We start from the raw sequence: 17,358 nt of genomic DNA, 5'->3' as shown, positions 1-17,358 counted from the left end.
TTAAAAAATACAATAATGGTTTGGCACGATGTTCTTGCATATTTAGGAGTGACATCACAGTTATCCCAGTTTACTCCTATCTTTGGTAACGATAGCTTCCGGCCCAGCAGAGCAGACCCTGGCTTTAAAACTCGGTCAACCCGAGGCATAGCTAAGCTGTGTGATCTTTATAATGGCAATACTTTTATGTCACTTGAAGAACTCAAGGCCACATATGGAATTCCAACAAAACACTTTTTAAATACCTTCAGTTGTGAAGCTTTATTATTATTATTGCAATGTTACAGTTTGAAACTCCCTCTTTTATCTACCCTAGAAGACATCACTCTGAAATTATCTGAAGCTAGGGACATGTGTCTGTATTACACAATTTGTTTGCAAGTAAATGCAAAGAGTCATCAAACAACATACTACAAGCATGGAGAGCTGATTTGCATGAGAATCTGTCAGAAAAAGAGTGGTCAGAAGCTTGTTCCATAGTTCAAACCCAGTCAGTGAACACTCATTCTAGATTACTACAATACAAATGGACAACCAGACAGTACATTACTCCAGTCAGGTTGCATCACTTTAACCCAACATTCCAGACACATGCATTAAATGTAATCACCAAAAGGGGTCTCTGTTCCATTGTATGTGGGAGTGCCCCCACATAATCTGCTTCTGGAAGAAGGTGCTGGATTTAATTAGTCAGATTATTGGAAAAAAGGTGCCCCTTGATCCTAAATTATAAATTCTGAACATTTATACAAAGGACTATGTAACCTCCAAAAATGTAAGGTCTCTGCTTAATATTTGTTTTTTGTTAGTCAAACGCTGCAGAGCCTATTCATGGAAGAAACCAGTGGAATGACTTCTTATCTTGCTCCAGAAAAGATAAACTACATTGCAAAAAACAAACTTGGCAAATTTCGGGAAATTTGGGACATTTGATGATGAAAGTAAAGAACTGAATTGATTGCTTTTTTTTAAATGGTGGGGTGTTTGCTTTTTATGTGTGTGTTTTTTTTCTTTTGATTTCTTATGTAATTTATTTTTCCCTTTTCTTTAACTTTGTTGCACTTTCCAACCTATGGATGATTTAATGTGTTTTCTTTTCATTCTGAAAAAGCAATAAAGAGATGTTTAAGATAAATAAGTAAATAATACTGAGAACATGAGTTGAAAGGCCAGTCCTGATGAAGGGTCTTGTCCTGACTGTTGTTTTGGATTTCCAGTTTCTGCAGAATCTCTTGCACTTATGAGCTGCAACATTGGAAATGCAATGCCAATTTAGTGACAAATCCACAAACTCCGTGTTTTCTGTAGCAGTTTGATAGTCAAACATCCTGTCTGACATGTGCCTCAGCTGCTATGGACCCTGAGGTGGCTGTGGAGTCAAAGTCTTGAGCGGCAAGCTCATTCTCAGTGAGGGCAAGGGAACTGTCCTCAGTCAGAGGGAGGAATTACTGTTGTAGGTTTTGTGAGGCATGCACATATGGCGTGGTGGTGTAATGACGTATGCCATTCACGTACTTTTACATATAACCCATAATAAATTATATAAATGGCAAAGAATGCTTATTCAAACAATATATTTACAATATAACTGAAATATTAAAAACACAACACTGTCCATCAAAGCTGGTTCAACCACAAAGTTCGGGCTGGCTTTGCATTGATTTCCTTGCCCGGGAAGACATCACTAGGGACGATGCTGTCAAGGTACCTGAACTCATCCACCATATTCAATCTTGCTCCCTTGAATGTAATAAAAGGTGGGGCAACAGCAGATTGAGGAGCAGAGTGAAATAGGAATTCCTGCTTTACCAGGCCGGTGTTGAGGCCAAAGTTAGAAAACACAGAAACATAGAAAACCTGTAACACAATACAGACCCTTCGGCCCACAATGCTGTGCTGAACATGTCCTTATCTGAGAAATTACCTAGGGTTACCCATAGCCCTCTATTTTTCTAAGCTCCATATACCTGTCCAGTAGTCTCTTAAAAGACCCTATTGTATCTGCCTCCACCACCATCGCCGGCAGCCGATTCTATGCACTCACCACTCTCTGCATTAAAAAAACTTACCCCTGACATCTCCTCTGTACCTACTTCCAAACACCTTAAAACTGTGCTCTCTCGTGCTAGCCATTTCAGCCCTGGGGAAAAGCCTCTGACTATCCACACAATCAATGCCTCTTATCATCTTATACACCTCTATCAGGTCACCACTCATCCTCCGTCGCTCCAAGGAGAAATAGCCCGAGTTCACTCAACCTATTCTCATAAGGCATGCTTTCCAATCCAAGCAACATCCCTGTAAATCTCCTCTGCACCCTTTCTATGGTTTCCACATCTTTCCTGTAGTGAGGCGACCAGAACTGAGCACAGTACTCCAAGTGGGGTCTGACTATGGTCCTACATAGCTCTTACATAGCTACATAGCTTTAGGAACCTCTCGGCTCCTAAACTCAATCCCACAATTGATGAAGGCCAATACACCGTACGCCTTCTTAACCACAGAGTCAACCTGCGCAGCAGCTTTGAGTGTCCTATGGACTCGGACCCCAAGATCCCTCTGATCCTCCACACTGCTAAGAGTCTTACCATTAACACTATATTCTGTCATCATATTTGACCTACCAAAATGAACCACCTCACATTAATGAGTTGGAGATCAGACTGCGTGTGAGCCATTAGGGCACAGTCAACAGCATAGAGTACTTCAAGGATGAGCTTCTCTTTCATCTTCAACTTAGCATTCAGAGTGATTCGTCAAATTTGTCTGACAGCATGGTTCAGCATGCATGTAAAGAATAGGTTAAAAAGCACACACCCTTGCATCACACAGTTTGAAACGTTGAATGGCCCTAAAGCTTCTCCATTTGACAGTCTAGTTGTCACACAAGAGGCAAATGAGGTTGAGAAACCTGCAAGGGGATGCCAGCTTCGACAATACCACCTACAGCGCTTCCCTGGTGACCATGTCAAACACTTTGGTGGGGGAGTCTAGGATCAGAAGGCACAGCTTCGATACAAGGATGCACTTTTAGAACACAGATGAGGAGGAATTACTTTTGCCAGAGGGTGGGTAGATTTAGAGCAGTGGTTGAAGGATCTAATTCTGCTCCTGTGCCTTATATTGAGAAATAGCTACTGAAAAAAATAAAGAATTACTAGTAAAGCAGTTATGGAAAGTCTAAGAAATCAAAGTTTGTTTCTCTAACCTAGCTGATCAGTACTAGTATCCCATTGCAGCTGCACACAATTCTGAAAGCAGTGAGATCACATTACATTTAACAATGTGGAGAGTATAGAAGATACTAAGTCATAGATCCTAAATAGCAGTTATTTCAAGTTTTTTTAAGGTCATCATTTGAGATAAGGCAGCAGCTCACCTTGATGGAGGCCTCTGCGTACCGGGACAGCTGCTTGATATGTTGACCCTTCTTCCCGATGATGGCTCCCACGGCCTGGGCAGGGATGAACACATGGACCGTCTCTGGATCCGAGGTCTGCTGTGGAAATAACCCCAATCGTCAAGCCCAGTCCCTCACACACACGTCTCCACACCCTGAAAACTGGGACTAGAACATGCACTCAAGTGGCCACTTTATGAAGTACAGGAAGTTCCTAATAAAGTGGCCACTGAGTGTATGTTCATGGTCTTCTGCTGCTGTAGCCCATCGGCTTCAGTGTTCGATGTGTTGTACGTTCAGAGATGCTCTTCTGCACACCACTGTTGTAATGTGTGGTTATTTGAGTTACTGTCACCTTCCTGTCAGCTTGAACCAGTCTGGCCATTCTCCTCCGACCTCTCCCATTTTCACCCACAGAACTGCCAATCTCTGGATGTTGTTTTGTTTTTCACACACCATTCTCTGTAACTGCTGGAGACTGTTGTGTGTTAAAATCCCAGGAGATCAGCAGCTTTTGAGATACTCAAACCACCCCATCTGGCACCAACAATCATTTCACAGTCAAAGTCACTTAGATCACATTTCTTCCCCATTCTGATGTTTGGTCTGAACGACAACTGAACCTTTTGACCAAGCCTGTGTGCTTTAATGTATTGAGTTGCTGTCACATGATTGGCTGATTAGATATTTGCATCAATGAATAGGTGTACAGGTGTCCCTAATAATGTGGCCACTGATTATAGAACATGAAACTTTTACAACACAGTACAGGCCCTTCAGCCCACGATGTTGTCCTGACCTTTTAACCTACTCTAAGATCAAACTAACGCTTCTCTCCCTGACAGGACATTATAATAAAATGAAAGATTTTACATCTGCTCATTCTAATTTGAGGATTCTTTGTCTGTCCAATCATATTTTACAATGCCCATTAGACTAGAATTGACAATTGTTGATTTTTTTGCTACCAGCACCTCCTTCTAGAACATACAACATAACAGCACAGTCCAAGTCTTTCAGCCCGCGATTCGGAGGTTGATAGGTTCTTGATTGGTCAGGGTGGCAAAGGTTACTGGGAGAAGGCGGTGGAACAGGGTTGAGAGGGATAATAAATCAGCCATGATGGAATGCAGTGAGGACTTGATGGGCCAAATGGTCTAATTCTGCCCCTATGTCTTATGTTATATGACCTCCTGAGAATTCCCAGAGTACTCTCCTCACCATTGCTGGCTGCACCTTGAGCTACCTATTCTCTGATCTCTGTAATTCTCTCTTCTCCTTTAAGACCCTCTTTGACATCTAGCATTTTCAGGAAACTATTCATCAGCTAACAGCTTCTTTTATTGCTCCATGCTATTTATTTTATAACACCCTGCAATATTTTACTTCATTTAAGTTTTTAAAAATATATATGTAAAGTTGAATTAAATAAGCAGTGCAAATTTACAGATTTTTAAAATACGCATTGCAATGTACAAATTTCAGACAAATGCTGGTGACTGGCTGCATCACCATCTGGTGTGAAACATCAATGCACAGGACCAGAAAAGGCTGCATTGTGTTGTAAGCTCGGCCAGATCCATCCTAGGCATTTTATCCAGGACATCTTCAACAGGCAAAGCTTCAAAAAGGCGGCATCCATCATTAAGGAACCCCACCTCCCAGGATGTTGCCATCATCAGGGAGGAGGTACAGGAGCCTGAAGACACACACTCAACGATTCAGGAACAGCTTCTTCCCCTCTGCCATCAGGGAGGAGGTACAGGAGCCTGAAGCCACACACTCAGCGATTCAGGAACAGCTTCTTCCCCTCTGCCATCAGGGAGGAGGTACAGGAGCCTGAAGACACACACTCAGCGATTCAGGAACAGCTTCTTCCCCTCTGCCATCAGGGAGGAGGTACAGGAGCCTGAAGACACACACTCGACGATTCAGGAACAGCTTCTTCCCCTCTGCCATCAGGGAGGAGGTACAGGAGCCTGAAGACACACACTCGACGATTCAGGAACAGCTTCTTCCCCTCTGCCATCAGGGAGGAGGTACAGGAGCCTGAAGGCACACACTCAACGATTCAGGAACAGCTTCTTCCCCTCTGCCATCCGATTTCTGAATGGACATTGAACCCGTGAACACTACCTCACTCCTTTTTCTCTCTTTTTGCTCTACTTATTTATTTAACTTTTTACAGAGATATAGACATTTCCTGTAATTCACGGTTTTAATTATTATGTATTGCAATGTACTGCTGACACATAACAACAAATTTCACAGCATATGCCAGTGATATTAAGCCTCATTCTGATTCTGATTGGTCGCTCCCCATTCCAGTGGCTGTCCAATCTACTCTGTCAAGTCACCACTCACCCCCGTCTGCTCCAGAGTAGATAACCAATCCACACGGAGGGATGCGTCTCTACGCGGCGGATGCTGAAATTCGACGGGGAGTCATCTGATCTTTGGGCAGAGGGGTGGTGGAGGCATTCGAGAGGTTCTGAGGTAATGGAGGCACCAACACAGCAACCCTATCCTGTACATCTCTGGAATGTGGGAGGAAACCGGAGCACGCAGAGGAGACGTAGAGAACGTGCAAAGTCCTTGTAGACAGCAGAAGGAATTGAACCCGGATCGTACAGCTGCTGGTGTAATACCATTACGCTAACTGCTACACTACTGTGTGGCCCATGTGAGTTTGTTCACTGTAGAAACAGAGAGTTGACTCAGTCTGTGTCATACTAGGCTGAATTTCCAAAGTGATTACAGGTATCTCTCAATCTCCCAACAGTCACCATAGGACCATAGGATCCAGAGGAGGTTCACGAGACTGACCCTGGGAATGAAAGGGTTAACATATGGGGAGCATTTGGTGGCTCTGCGCCTGTACTCACTGGAGTTTAGAAGGATGAAGGAAGATGATAAATAAATAAACAAACATGTTATTCATTCTATTTATTGAGATACAGTGCGGAACGACCTGCACCACCCATCAACCTACCAATATAACACTAATCTAGCCACAAGACAGTTAACCTACCAACGTGTACGTCTGTGGACTGTGGGAGGGAACCGGAGCATCCGGAGGAAAGCCATGTGGTCACGGGGAAAATAAGAAATAGGAGAAGGAGTAGGCCATCCGGCCCATCGAGCCTGCCCCACCATTCAATAAGATCATGGCTGATCTGTCCATAAACTCAGCTCCATCTATCTGCCTTTTCCCATAACCCTTAATTCCCCTGCTATGTAAAAATCTGTCTAACTGTATCTTAAATATATTTAGTGAGGAAGCCTCAACTGCTTCCCTGGGCAGAGAATTCCACAGATACACCACTCTCTGGGAAAAACAGTTTCTCCTCATCTCCGTCCTAAATCTTCTCCCCTGAATCTTGAGGCAATGTCCCCTAGTTCTAGCCTCACCTACCAGTGGAAACAACTTTCCTACTTCTATCTTATCTATCCCTTTCAAATTTTGTATGTTTCTATAAGATCGCCTCTCATTCTTCTGAATTCCAGAGAGTATAGTCCCAGGCAACTCAATCGCTCCTCATAGTCTAACCCCTTCATCTCTGGAATCAACCTGGTGAACCTCCTCTGCACCGCCTCCAAAGCCAGTATATCCTTCCTCAAGTATGGAGACCAGAACGGCACTCAGTAATCCAGGTGTGATCTCACCAGTACCCTGTACAGTTGCAGCATGACCTCCCTGCTCTTCAATTCAATCACTCCAGCAATGAAGGCCAACATTCCATTAGCCTTCTTGATAGCCTGCTGCACCTGCAAACCAACCTTTTGTGATTCATGCACAAGCACTCCCAAGTCGCTCTGCACGGCAGCATGCTGCAATCTTTTACCATTTCAATAATAATCTGCTCTTCTATTATTCCTTCCAAAGTGGATGATCTCACATTTACCAACATTGTACTCCATCTGTCAGACCTTAGCCCACTCACTTAACCTATTTACAAGGGGTGATTGATATGTTCATGGCCTGAGGTAGAAGGAGTCAATTTTAGAAAAGCTAGCACACTTATTTTTCAACATAGTCCCCTGCTACATTTTCACACTTAGTCCAGCGGTTGTGGAGCATACAGATCTTGGACCTCCAGAAAGTGTCCACAGATGGGTGATTGATAAGTTCGTGGCCTAAGATGGAAGGAGATGAGTTATTAACTTCAAACATTCTGCATCATCACTCAAAGTGTTGAACTGCAAGTGCCTGTAACGAGAGCTGTATAACTCATCTCCTTCTACCTTAGGCCACACACTTATCAATCACCCCTGCTGTGGACACTTTCTGGAGGTCCAAGATCCGTATGCTCCACGACCGCTGGACTAAGTGTGTAAATGTAGGAGGGGACTATGCTGAAAAATAAATGTGCTAGGTTTTCTAAAATTGACTCCTTCAACTTAGGCCACGAACATATCAATCACCTTCGTATATCCCTCTGCAGACTCTCCACATCCTCTGTATAATTTGCTTTTCCACTCAGTTTAGTGTCATCAGCAAATTTTGCTACGCTAGGTTCAGTCCCCTCTTCCAAATCATCAATGTAAATGGTAAACAGCTGCAGGCCCAGCATTGACCCCTGCGGCACCCCACTCACCACTGACTGCCAACTGGAGAAACACCCATTTATACCAACTCTCTGCCTTCTATCGGTTAACCAATCCACTATCCATGCCAATACACTTCCTCCGACTCCATGCATCCGTATCTTATTTATAAGACTCTTGTGCGGCACCTTATCGAACGCCTTCTGGAAATCCAGGTATACGACATCCACCTGTTCCCCTCTATCCACTGCACTCATTATGTCCTTAAAGGACTCCAGTAAGTTTGTCAAACAGGGTCTGCCTTTTCTGAATCCATGCTGTGTCTGTCTAATGGAACCACTCCTTTCCAAATGTCCCGCTATTTCTTACTTAATGACAGCTTCAAGCATTTCCCCGACTACAGATGTTAAGCTAACTGGCCTATAGTTGCCCGTCTTTTGCCTACATCCTTTTATAAAAAGTGGCATGACATTTGCTGTCTTCCAATCTGCCGGGACCTGCCCAGAGTCTAGAGAATTTTGGTAAGTGATTACCAACGCGTCTACTATAACCTCCGCCAATTTCCTCAACAGTCTGGGATGCATCCCATCAGGACCAGGGGACTTATCTACCTTTAGGCCCTCTAGTTTGCTAGAGATCGAACAAACTCCTTACAGGCAGCGGCGGGAATTGATCCCAGGTCGCTGGTACTGTAAAGTGTTGTGCTAACCACTACACTACCGTGCTTCAAAGTTCAAAGTAAATTTATTATTAAAGTATGTATATGTTACCATATACTACCCTGAGATCCTTTTAATTTTAATGTCTGTTTTCCACCACAGACACATCCATATTGATGTCAATCCTCGTGTGATGCTTACTGGGAGAGGAAATAACTCCCTGACGCAAGTTGCAAGTTTCCTGCATGATTTACGAGATTTCCCTCAGTGATTAGTGGAGTGGTGATAGCGTAATGTTATTACTGCACCAGCAATTGCTGCTGCTGTCTGGAAGGAGTGTTCTGTGTGACCGCGTGGGTTTCCTCCCACGTTCTAAACACATATTGGTCACATGGTGCAATTGGGCAGCCAGAACATCTAAACAGGGCTCCACAGAACCCTTGCGTAATGGTATTGGTTTATGGCATAAAATAGGTCAGGAACCCCTGATATAAATAAAAAATGTAAATAATTTTCCAGAAGTTGAGCAGTGGCCCACTCTTTCCCCATAGCCCTTCAACTCTATTTCCTGTTATGTACATCCCGCGGCAGTTGGTAAAACTCCATCTTGCCTAGAACAGACTGGTGCAATTCCACAATGCCATCACAGAGAGCTTCCCCACATCAGCCGTTACAGTCTGGCTGGAGCAGCACGCTCTCGCGGTATACCGTCAACTGTCCGATCATTGGCTGCAGTCCACCATCACACCCAGGACAAAGAAACAGACAGGAAAAATCATCACCATCCTTGCAAATTGCCTTTTTTCAAAAGTTCCCTTCTGGAAAGCACTATAGGACTACTAAAACAAAAAAAAACCTACACATTCTTAAAAGTTTCTTCCCCAAGTAGTTAATCTGATCATTCTAGTTAGACCTCCCCACCCCCTCTACCTGTTACCCCCGGCACTGCACTGTCAAACCACTTTTTATAAAGCTGTTCACACTGCAAACACATGCTGGTGTTTATGCTAACTTATTATATAGTCCGTTATTCTTTCTATTTGTTGAACATTGTTGTCTTTTGTTGCATGTTGCGTCCTGACCAACACACCACAATGAATACCTCATACAGAGAACACAGGAACAGGCCCTTCGGCCCACAATGCTGTGCCAAACCAATTAAATTAGTAATCAATTGGCCAACTAAACTAATCTCTTCTGCCTGCACAGTCCATATCCTTTCACTTTCCTCACATTCATGTGCCAATCTAAACATCTCTTAAAAGTCTCTAATTTATCTGCCCCTACCACCACCCCAGTCAGCGCATTCCAGCCGCTCACCACTTTCTGTGTAAAAAAACTTGCCCCTCATATCTCCTTTGAAATTAACCTCTCTCACCTTAAATGCATGGGGCATTTCAAACCTGGGAAAAAGATAATGTCTGTCTGCTCTGTCCTCCAAGAGGACCACAACCTTGCTGTAGGGTGTGGAGGCTTGCGTGCCTCAGTGATATGTTGGCTGGAGTCCGGGCTTCGTGCTGTGACTCTTGGTAGGGTCACCTACACCAAACAGGTCAAAGGGTAGAGGCCAGACTAAGAGTGGCCCACCGGCGGGGGTTCAGCTCAGGGCCAACAACCCTGACTGGTCAAACAAAACTGTCACGGGAACAGCAAAGAAGAATCCCACTACGTCTGTGTGTTACTGTCTCCACCCAGGACTTCTATGACTGACAGTAGTGAAAACCAAGAGGAAGCTCGTGGCATGATGAAGGAGGCCCTGCACATCACCAGAGCTTTCATCGCTGCCCTAAATACCTGCGGTAAGTAAGCATGTCTCCACTCTATGTCTCTCATAATCTTATCAGATCTCCCCTCAGCTTTGTAAATCATGTGTGGCCTGACCTCACACATCATGAAGACCCTAGAGGGGCTGGTCCTGGCTCACCTTCAACCCCTGGTCAGATCAGCCCTCGATCCCCTGCAGTTTGCCTACCAGGAGCACATTGGAGTTGACGTTGCTGTTACCTACCTGCTGAACAGAGCCCACTCTCATTTGGATAACCAGGGCAGCCCTGGGAGGATAATGTTTTTTTAATTTCTCAAGTGCCTTCAATACCATACAGCTCTCATTGCTGAGGGAAAAGTTCCGTTCAATGCAGATTAGCACTTCCATTGTATCCTGGATAATGGGCTACCTGACTGGCAGACCACAGTTTGTCTGGCTTCAGAGCTGTGTGTCAGACACAGCTATAAGCAGCACTGGGGCCCCACAGGGGACTGTATTGGCTCCCTTCCTGTTCACCCCCTATACCTCGGACTTTAGATACAACATTGAGTCATGTCATCTGCAGAAATTCCCTGATGACTCAGCAGTAGCTGGGTGTGTAAGGGGAGGACGGGAGGTGAATACAGGGCCCTGGTGGAGGACTTTGTCAAATGGTGCGAGCTAAATCATCCGCAGCTCAGCATCAGTAAGACAGAGGAGATGGTGATGGACTTTAGCAAGACTGCTCCCTGTTACTACTGATGGTGAGGACGTGGATGTGGTGAGGACCTACAGGTACCTGGGGGGGGGGGGCACCTGGACGACACACTTGAGTGGAGCCCCAACACAGAGGCTGTGTACAAGAAGGGCCAGAGTCGCCTGTACTCACCGAGGAGACTGAGGTCCTTTGGAATGTGCAGGCCTCTCCTTCACACGTTCTACCGGTCTGTTGTCACCAGGACAATCTTCTATGGGGTGGTGTGCTGGGGCAATGACATCAACACGGGTGATGCCAACAGTCTCAATAAACTGATTAGAGAGGCTGGCTCTGTTAAAGGAGTCAAACTGGACACACTGGGGGCTGTGGTAGAACAAAGGACCCTCCGGAAAATCCTGGCAATTCTGGACAATGTTTCCCACCCTCTGCGTGCCACCTTGGCCGAACGGAGGAGCACTTTCAGTAACAGACTGAGACAACTGTGCTGCTCCAAAGAGCGTGAAATGAGGTCATTCTTACCCTCGGCCATTAGGCTCCATAATGAGTCAACCTGTAGCCGGGGAAGCGATGACCCCCTCCTGTCAGAGTGCTTGTGGTAACTTATTTTTTATTCTTTCTTTCTTGTCTTCTAATACTTTGTATATTTGTGTATCTGTGCACTTGTAATGCTACTGTGACACTGCAATTTCCTTTGGATCAATGAAGTATTGATCTATCTATCTAGACGAAACAACTGAAGTTTGTCCAGCCTCTCGGGCGGTAGATATGTAAAGTTGATCCCTGACCAGCACTAAATTGGGATTAATGCCAATCGACATTGAATATAGAAATTGGGAGGTTATGCTTGGGAAGTTCACACTTGAGTTTTATGTTTTGTTTTGGTCACCCTGTTATAGGAACTTGGCAGGTCAGGTAACTTCTATGGAAAGGAATGAACAGTCGATGTTTTGTGCCGAGACCCTTCGTCAGGACTGAAATGTGGACTGTCTATTCCTCTTCACAGAAGCAGCCTGACCTGCTGAGTTCTTCCAGAATTTTGTGTGTGTATTGTTCTGGATTTCCAGCACGGGCATAATCTCTTGTGTTTGTGTTAAAGGAAGGATGTGATTAAAGTAGAAAGATTTACAAGGATGTTGCCAGGACTTGAGGGATTGTCACAGGGCAGGTTCGATGGGTGGGGTCTTTGCCCCTTGGAGTGTAGGAGACCAAGGGCTGATCCAGTTGAGGGACATAGATAGGGTGAGCAGACTTCTTTCCAGGGAGAGGAAATGGGAGAATCGAGGAGAAAGGCTTAAAGTTAGAGGTGAAAGGTTAAATAAGAACCTGAGGGGCAATTACTTCACAGTCCGGGTGGTAGATATATGGAACCATGTTCTCCCCAAATTTTTATACTTATTTCAATCTATCCCAATTTTTATTCCTAAATCCTTTTTTGATTCCTTAGACTCTATTATTTTGTCATATCTGTGGCAGAATAAGCGCTCTAGAATTAATAAAATCCACCTCCAAAAATCTAAAAAAGAGGGTGGCATGGCTTTACCTAACTTTCGCTTATATTACTGGGCAGCCAATATACGTTGTGCTGCCTTCTGGTCTTTCTTCCACGGTCAACCTGAGTGCCCTAACTGGGTGGCAATGGAGTTGAGCTCCACTAAAGAATTATCTATATCTGCACTTCTTGGCTCTGCACTCCCTAGCAGTCTGCCCAGATCAATAACTAATCCTCTGGTTAGACACACTTTGCGTATATGGGCTCAGTTCAGGAAATGCTATGGTTTCCAAGGGTTTTCCGTTTCCAGCCCTGTCGCACATAATCACCTTTTTTTACCTACTACGTACGACTCAGCATTCCATGTTTGGTACAGGAAGGGCATTAGACATTTTGAAGATCTCTTCATTGATAACCGCTTTGCTTCTTTTCAACAGCTCTCTGTTAAGTTCAACCTGCCTAATGCTCACTTTTTCAGATATCTTCAAATCCGACACTTTACTGCTCCTTTAATTCCTAACTTTCCTGAAATGCCTGCGAAAAATGCTATGGACCTATTTCTCTCCATTAATCCACTAGGTAAAGGTTTAATATCAATTATCCAAGATAAACTAGCAGTCTTACGACGGGCCCCTGTGGATAAAATTAAAATGGCCTGGGAGCAGGATTTAAATATCACCTTATCCGAGGAGAGCTGGGACTCAGTTCTCAAGTCAGTTAACTCAACCTCTCTTTGTGCTCGCCATTGTCTCTTACAGTTTAAGATTGTTCATAGAGCCCATATGTCTAAATCTAAACTACCTCGATTCTACCCTGGCATTAGTCCGCTCTGTGATAAATGCAAGAGGGGCGTGGCCTCTCTCATCCATATGTACTGGCTCTGTCCTAGCTTGGAGAAATTCTGGAAAGATGTCTTCACTACATTATCGGGTATTCTGAATCAGCACCTAGAACCTAACCCCTTAATTGCTCTGTTCGGTTTTTGGGGCGAGACAGATTTATGTCTGGGTCCGACCAAATGCCGAATACTATCCTTTGCCTCTCTCCTGGCGAGACGCTTGATCCTCCTTAGATGGAGAGATGTTGCCCCGCCCACTCATGCGCAATGGCTTAACGACATTATGGCCTGCTTGGACCTCGAAAAAATTCATTATTCAGTTCTCAATTCGGATCTAAAGTTCCATAAGATCTGGGGGCCTTTTATCGAGTACTTTCATAACCTTCCTCTATCTAGGGTTTTTTTTTCTTTTCGGTCCCTTGCTTTCAGCTCCCTTTTTTTTTCTGGTAGTAGGCATTATTATCCTCTGTTGCTAAGTGTATTCACAGTCTGGGAGTTTGACTGTCCGGACTTATACTCTTTATACTGTGTGGTGGTTGGTCTGGAGTTGTTGTTGTTTTTTTCTTGTGTTGTGGGGTTTGGGGAGGACACTAAGCTTACTTGTCTTTAATTTAGGTGCTTTTTTGTTAAATTCTCTTCCTCTGTAGCATATTGTTATTGTATGCTTAACCTTGCTCTGTATTAATGCTCCTCACTGGGATTTGGGGTTTTTAATTTTGTAAAATGTTTTGAAAAACTAATAAAAAAATTAAAAAAAAAGATATATGGAACCACCTGCCAGAAGGAGTGGTTAATTATTTACAAGAGATTCTGCCAGCACTGGAAATCCAGAGAAACACACATAAAATTCTGGAGGAACTCAGCAGATCAGGCAGCATCTATTGAGGGGAATAGTCGATGCTTCGGGCTGACACCTTTCATCAGGACTGGAAAAGAAGAGGGAGAAAGCCAGTATAAGAAGGTGGGGGGGGGGGGAGGGGAAGGAGAACAAGCTGGCAGCTGATAGGTGAGACCAGGTGAGGGGAAGGTAGATGGGAGGGGGAGTGGGGATGAAGTGAGGTGATAGTTGGGAAAGGTAAAGGGCTGGAGAAGAAGGAATCTGACAGGAGAGGCGAGTGGACTGTGGGAGAAAGGGAAGGAGGAGGGACACCAGGGGGAGGTGATGGGTGGGAGGGGTAAAGGGCTGGAGAGGAAGGAATCTGACAGGAGAGGAGAGTGGACGGTGGGAGAAAGGGAAGGAGGAGGGACACCAGGGGGAGGTGATGGGTGGGAGGGGTAAAGGGCTGGAGAGGAAGGAATCTGACAGGAGAGGAGAGTGGACGGTGGGAGAAAGGGAAGGAGGAGGGACACCAGGGGGAGGTGATAGTTGGGAAAGGTAAAGGGCTGGAGAGGAAGGAATCTGATAGGAGAGGAGAGCAGACCGTGGGAGAATGGAAGGGAGGAGGGATTCCAAAGGGCAGGTGAGATGAAGAGAAAGGGTAAGAGGGGAGCCAGAATGGGTCATGGAAAAAGAGAGAATGGAAAGCGGGGAGAAATTACTGGAGAAATAGAGAAATTGATATTCATATATTTAATTTTATGTGGACAGGTATATATAGCTGAGGGGCTGCTGCCTCAAAATAAAAACAAATTTCATGACATACATGAGTGATGATAAACCCGATTCTGATCTGGGTCTCTATTGTGGACTGAGAATGGGAAGGGGGCAGGGAGAGGGGAATCATGGTTGGGGAAAGGGGAAAGGAGAGTGGAGGGGGCAGGAAGCACCAGAGACATTCTGTAATGATCAATAAACCAATTGTTTGGAATCAAATGACCTTGCCTGGTGTCTCAGGGCTGGGTGTGTCTGCACCCCCCCCCCCCCCCCCCCCCCACCGACCCTGGCACTCCTTCTCTCCCCCCGTCCCACACCCCTCCCCCGGCACTCCACCCTCACTATTCCCAACATCCTTTGCTCCCGCCAGATTTACAAACTCGCTCTCCACTTCACATTGACAAATACAGTCCTGTGCTAAAGTCGTAGGCACCCTAGCTATCTATATATATATATATATATGCCTGACTTTTGCATAATGCTATATATGGATGACAAGAGCCTAGAGACATATAGAGCAAGTGTTGGGAAAAGGATTTTCTTGAATATACTGTACATGTCGGTTGGCATGGATACATACCAGTTGAATAGACTTGTACAACTCTATGAAGCCCCACTTGGTTTTCCAAGTTACCATGGATACACGTCGCACTGACCCCAGTCCCATCCCCAGCACTTGCCCATTGTGTGCAGACGTGGAGGTCTCACTGGTCTACTCACCATGTAGGGACCATAAGGTGTTGGTGGTGCCACACCTACAGGGTGAGGCGGGACGGTCGACGATGAAGGTGGGAACAAACCGAGAGCGTTCAGGTTCAGGCCTGGAATCAGGTTGGCCTGTAGCTGAAAAATAAATTACAAATAAATTAGTATTCATCGAGAGAAACACTATGCCAGCTCTGATACGTGAACTGAAAATGCTAAAAATACTCAGCTGGTCAATCAGCATCAGCAGAGCGAGAAAAAATAAATCGACATTTCAGGTCCATATCCACAGAACCCTCAAAGAAGTCTTGCAAGTTTTGTTGTCTCATTTGACAGTATACCTTATGTGTTGTGTGTGTGAGTTATATGTACTGTGTTGTGCACCTTGGTCCGGAGGAACGTTGTTTCGTTTGATGGTGTGTGGTTGAGTGACCAAACTGAACTTGAACTTGGAAAAACATTGAACTTGAATTCATGATACGATGGGTGTAGAAGTATGGGACACACTGCCTGGGTGATGGGAAGGATGTAGATGTATGGGACACACTGCCTGGGCGGTGGGAAGCGTGTAGAAGTATGGGACACACTGACTGGGTGATGGGAAGGATGTAGAAGTATGGGACACAGTGACTGGGTGATGGGAAGGATGTAGAAGTATGGGACACACTGCCTGGGTGATGGGAAGGGTGTAGAAGTATGGGACACACTGCCTGGGTGATGGGAAGGGTGTAGAAGTATGGGACACAATGCCTGGCTGGTGGGAAGGGTGCAGAAGTATGGGACACACTGCCTGGGTGATGGGAAGGGTGTAGAAGTATGGGACACACTGCCTGGGTGATGGGAAGGATGTAGAAGTATGGGACACACTGCCTGGGTGGTGGGAAGGATGTAGAAGTATGGGACACACTGCCTGGGTGATGGGAAGGATGTAGAAGTATGGGACACACTGCCTGGGTGATGGGAAGGATGTAGAAGTATGGGACACACTGCCTGGGTGATGGGAAGGATGTAGAAGTATGGGACACACTGCCTGGGTGGTGGGAAGCGTGTAGAAGTATGGGACACACTGCCTGGCTGGTGGGAAGGGTGCAGAAGTATGGGACACACTGCCTGGGTAATGGGGAAGGGTGTAGAAGTATGGGACACACTGCCTGGGCGGTGGGAAGGGTGTAGAAGTATGGGACACACTGCCTGGGTGGTGGGAAGGGTGTAGAAGTACGGGACACACTGCCTGGCTGGTGGGAAGGGTGCAGAAGTATGGGACACACTGCCTGGGTAATGGGGAAGGGTGTAGAAGTATGGGACACACTGCCTGGGTGATGGGAAGGGTGTAGAAGTATAGGACACACTGCCTGGGTGGTGGGGAAGGATGTAGAAGTATGGGACACACTGCCTGGGCGGTGGGAAGCGTGTAGAAGTATGGGACACACAGCCTGGGTGGTGGGAAGGGTGTAGAAGTATGGGACACACTGCCTGGGTGGTGGGAAGGGTGTAGAAGTATGGGACACACTGCCTGGGTGATGGGAAGGTGTAGAAGTATGGGACACACTGCCTGGGCGGTGGGAAGGGTGTAGAAGTATGGGACACACTGCCTGGGTGGTGGGGAAGGGTGTAGAAGTATGGGACACACTGCCTGGGTGATGGGAAGGGTGTAGAAGTATGG

The 17,358-nt window shown here is 45.6% G+C and overlaps 1 protein-coding gene across 1 annotated transcript in view; it reads right to left on the bottom strand.

The window, feature by feature from the left end:
• LOC140741595 (insulin-like growth factor 2 mRNA-binding protein 1) overlaps positions 1 to 17,358 on the bottom strand; it is a 123,992-nt gene that overhangs the window by 24,837 nt on the left and 81,797 nt on the right. Inside the window, exons 4-5 of the mRNA XM_073071897.1 lie at positions 15,711 to 15,833; positions 3,380 to 3,499 (exon numbers count right to left, since the gene is read on the bottom strand). Of these exons, the coding sequence (XP_072927998.1) occupies positions 3,380 to 3,499; positions 15,711 to 15,833 (243 nt within the window). The remainder of the gene's footprint in view (positions 1 to 3,379; positions 3,500 to 15,710; positions 15,834 to 17,358) is intronic.

Source organism: Hemitrygon akajei, chromosome 18 (assembly GCF_048418815.1).
Source record: "Hemitrygon akajei chromosome 18, sHemAka1.3, whole genome shotgun sequence".
In the NCBI taxonomy this organism is placed as follows: Eukaryota; Metazoa; Chordata; class Chondrichthyes; order Myliobatiformes; family Dasyatidae; genus Hemitrygon; species Hemitrygon akajei.
This window is presented reverse-complemented; position numbering and strand designations above follow the sequence as displayed.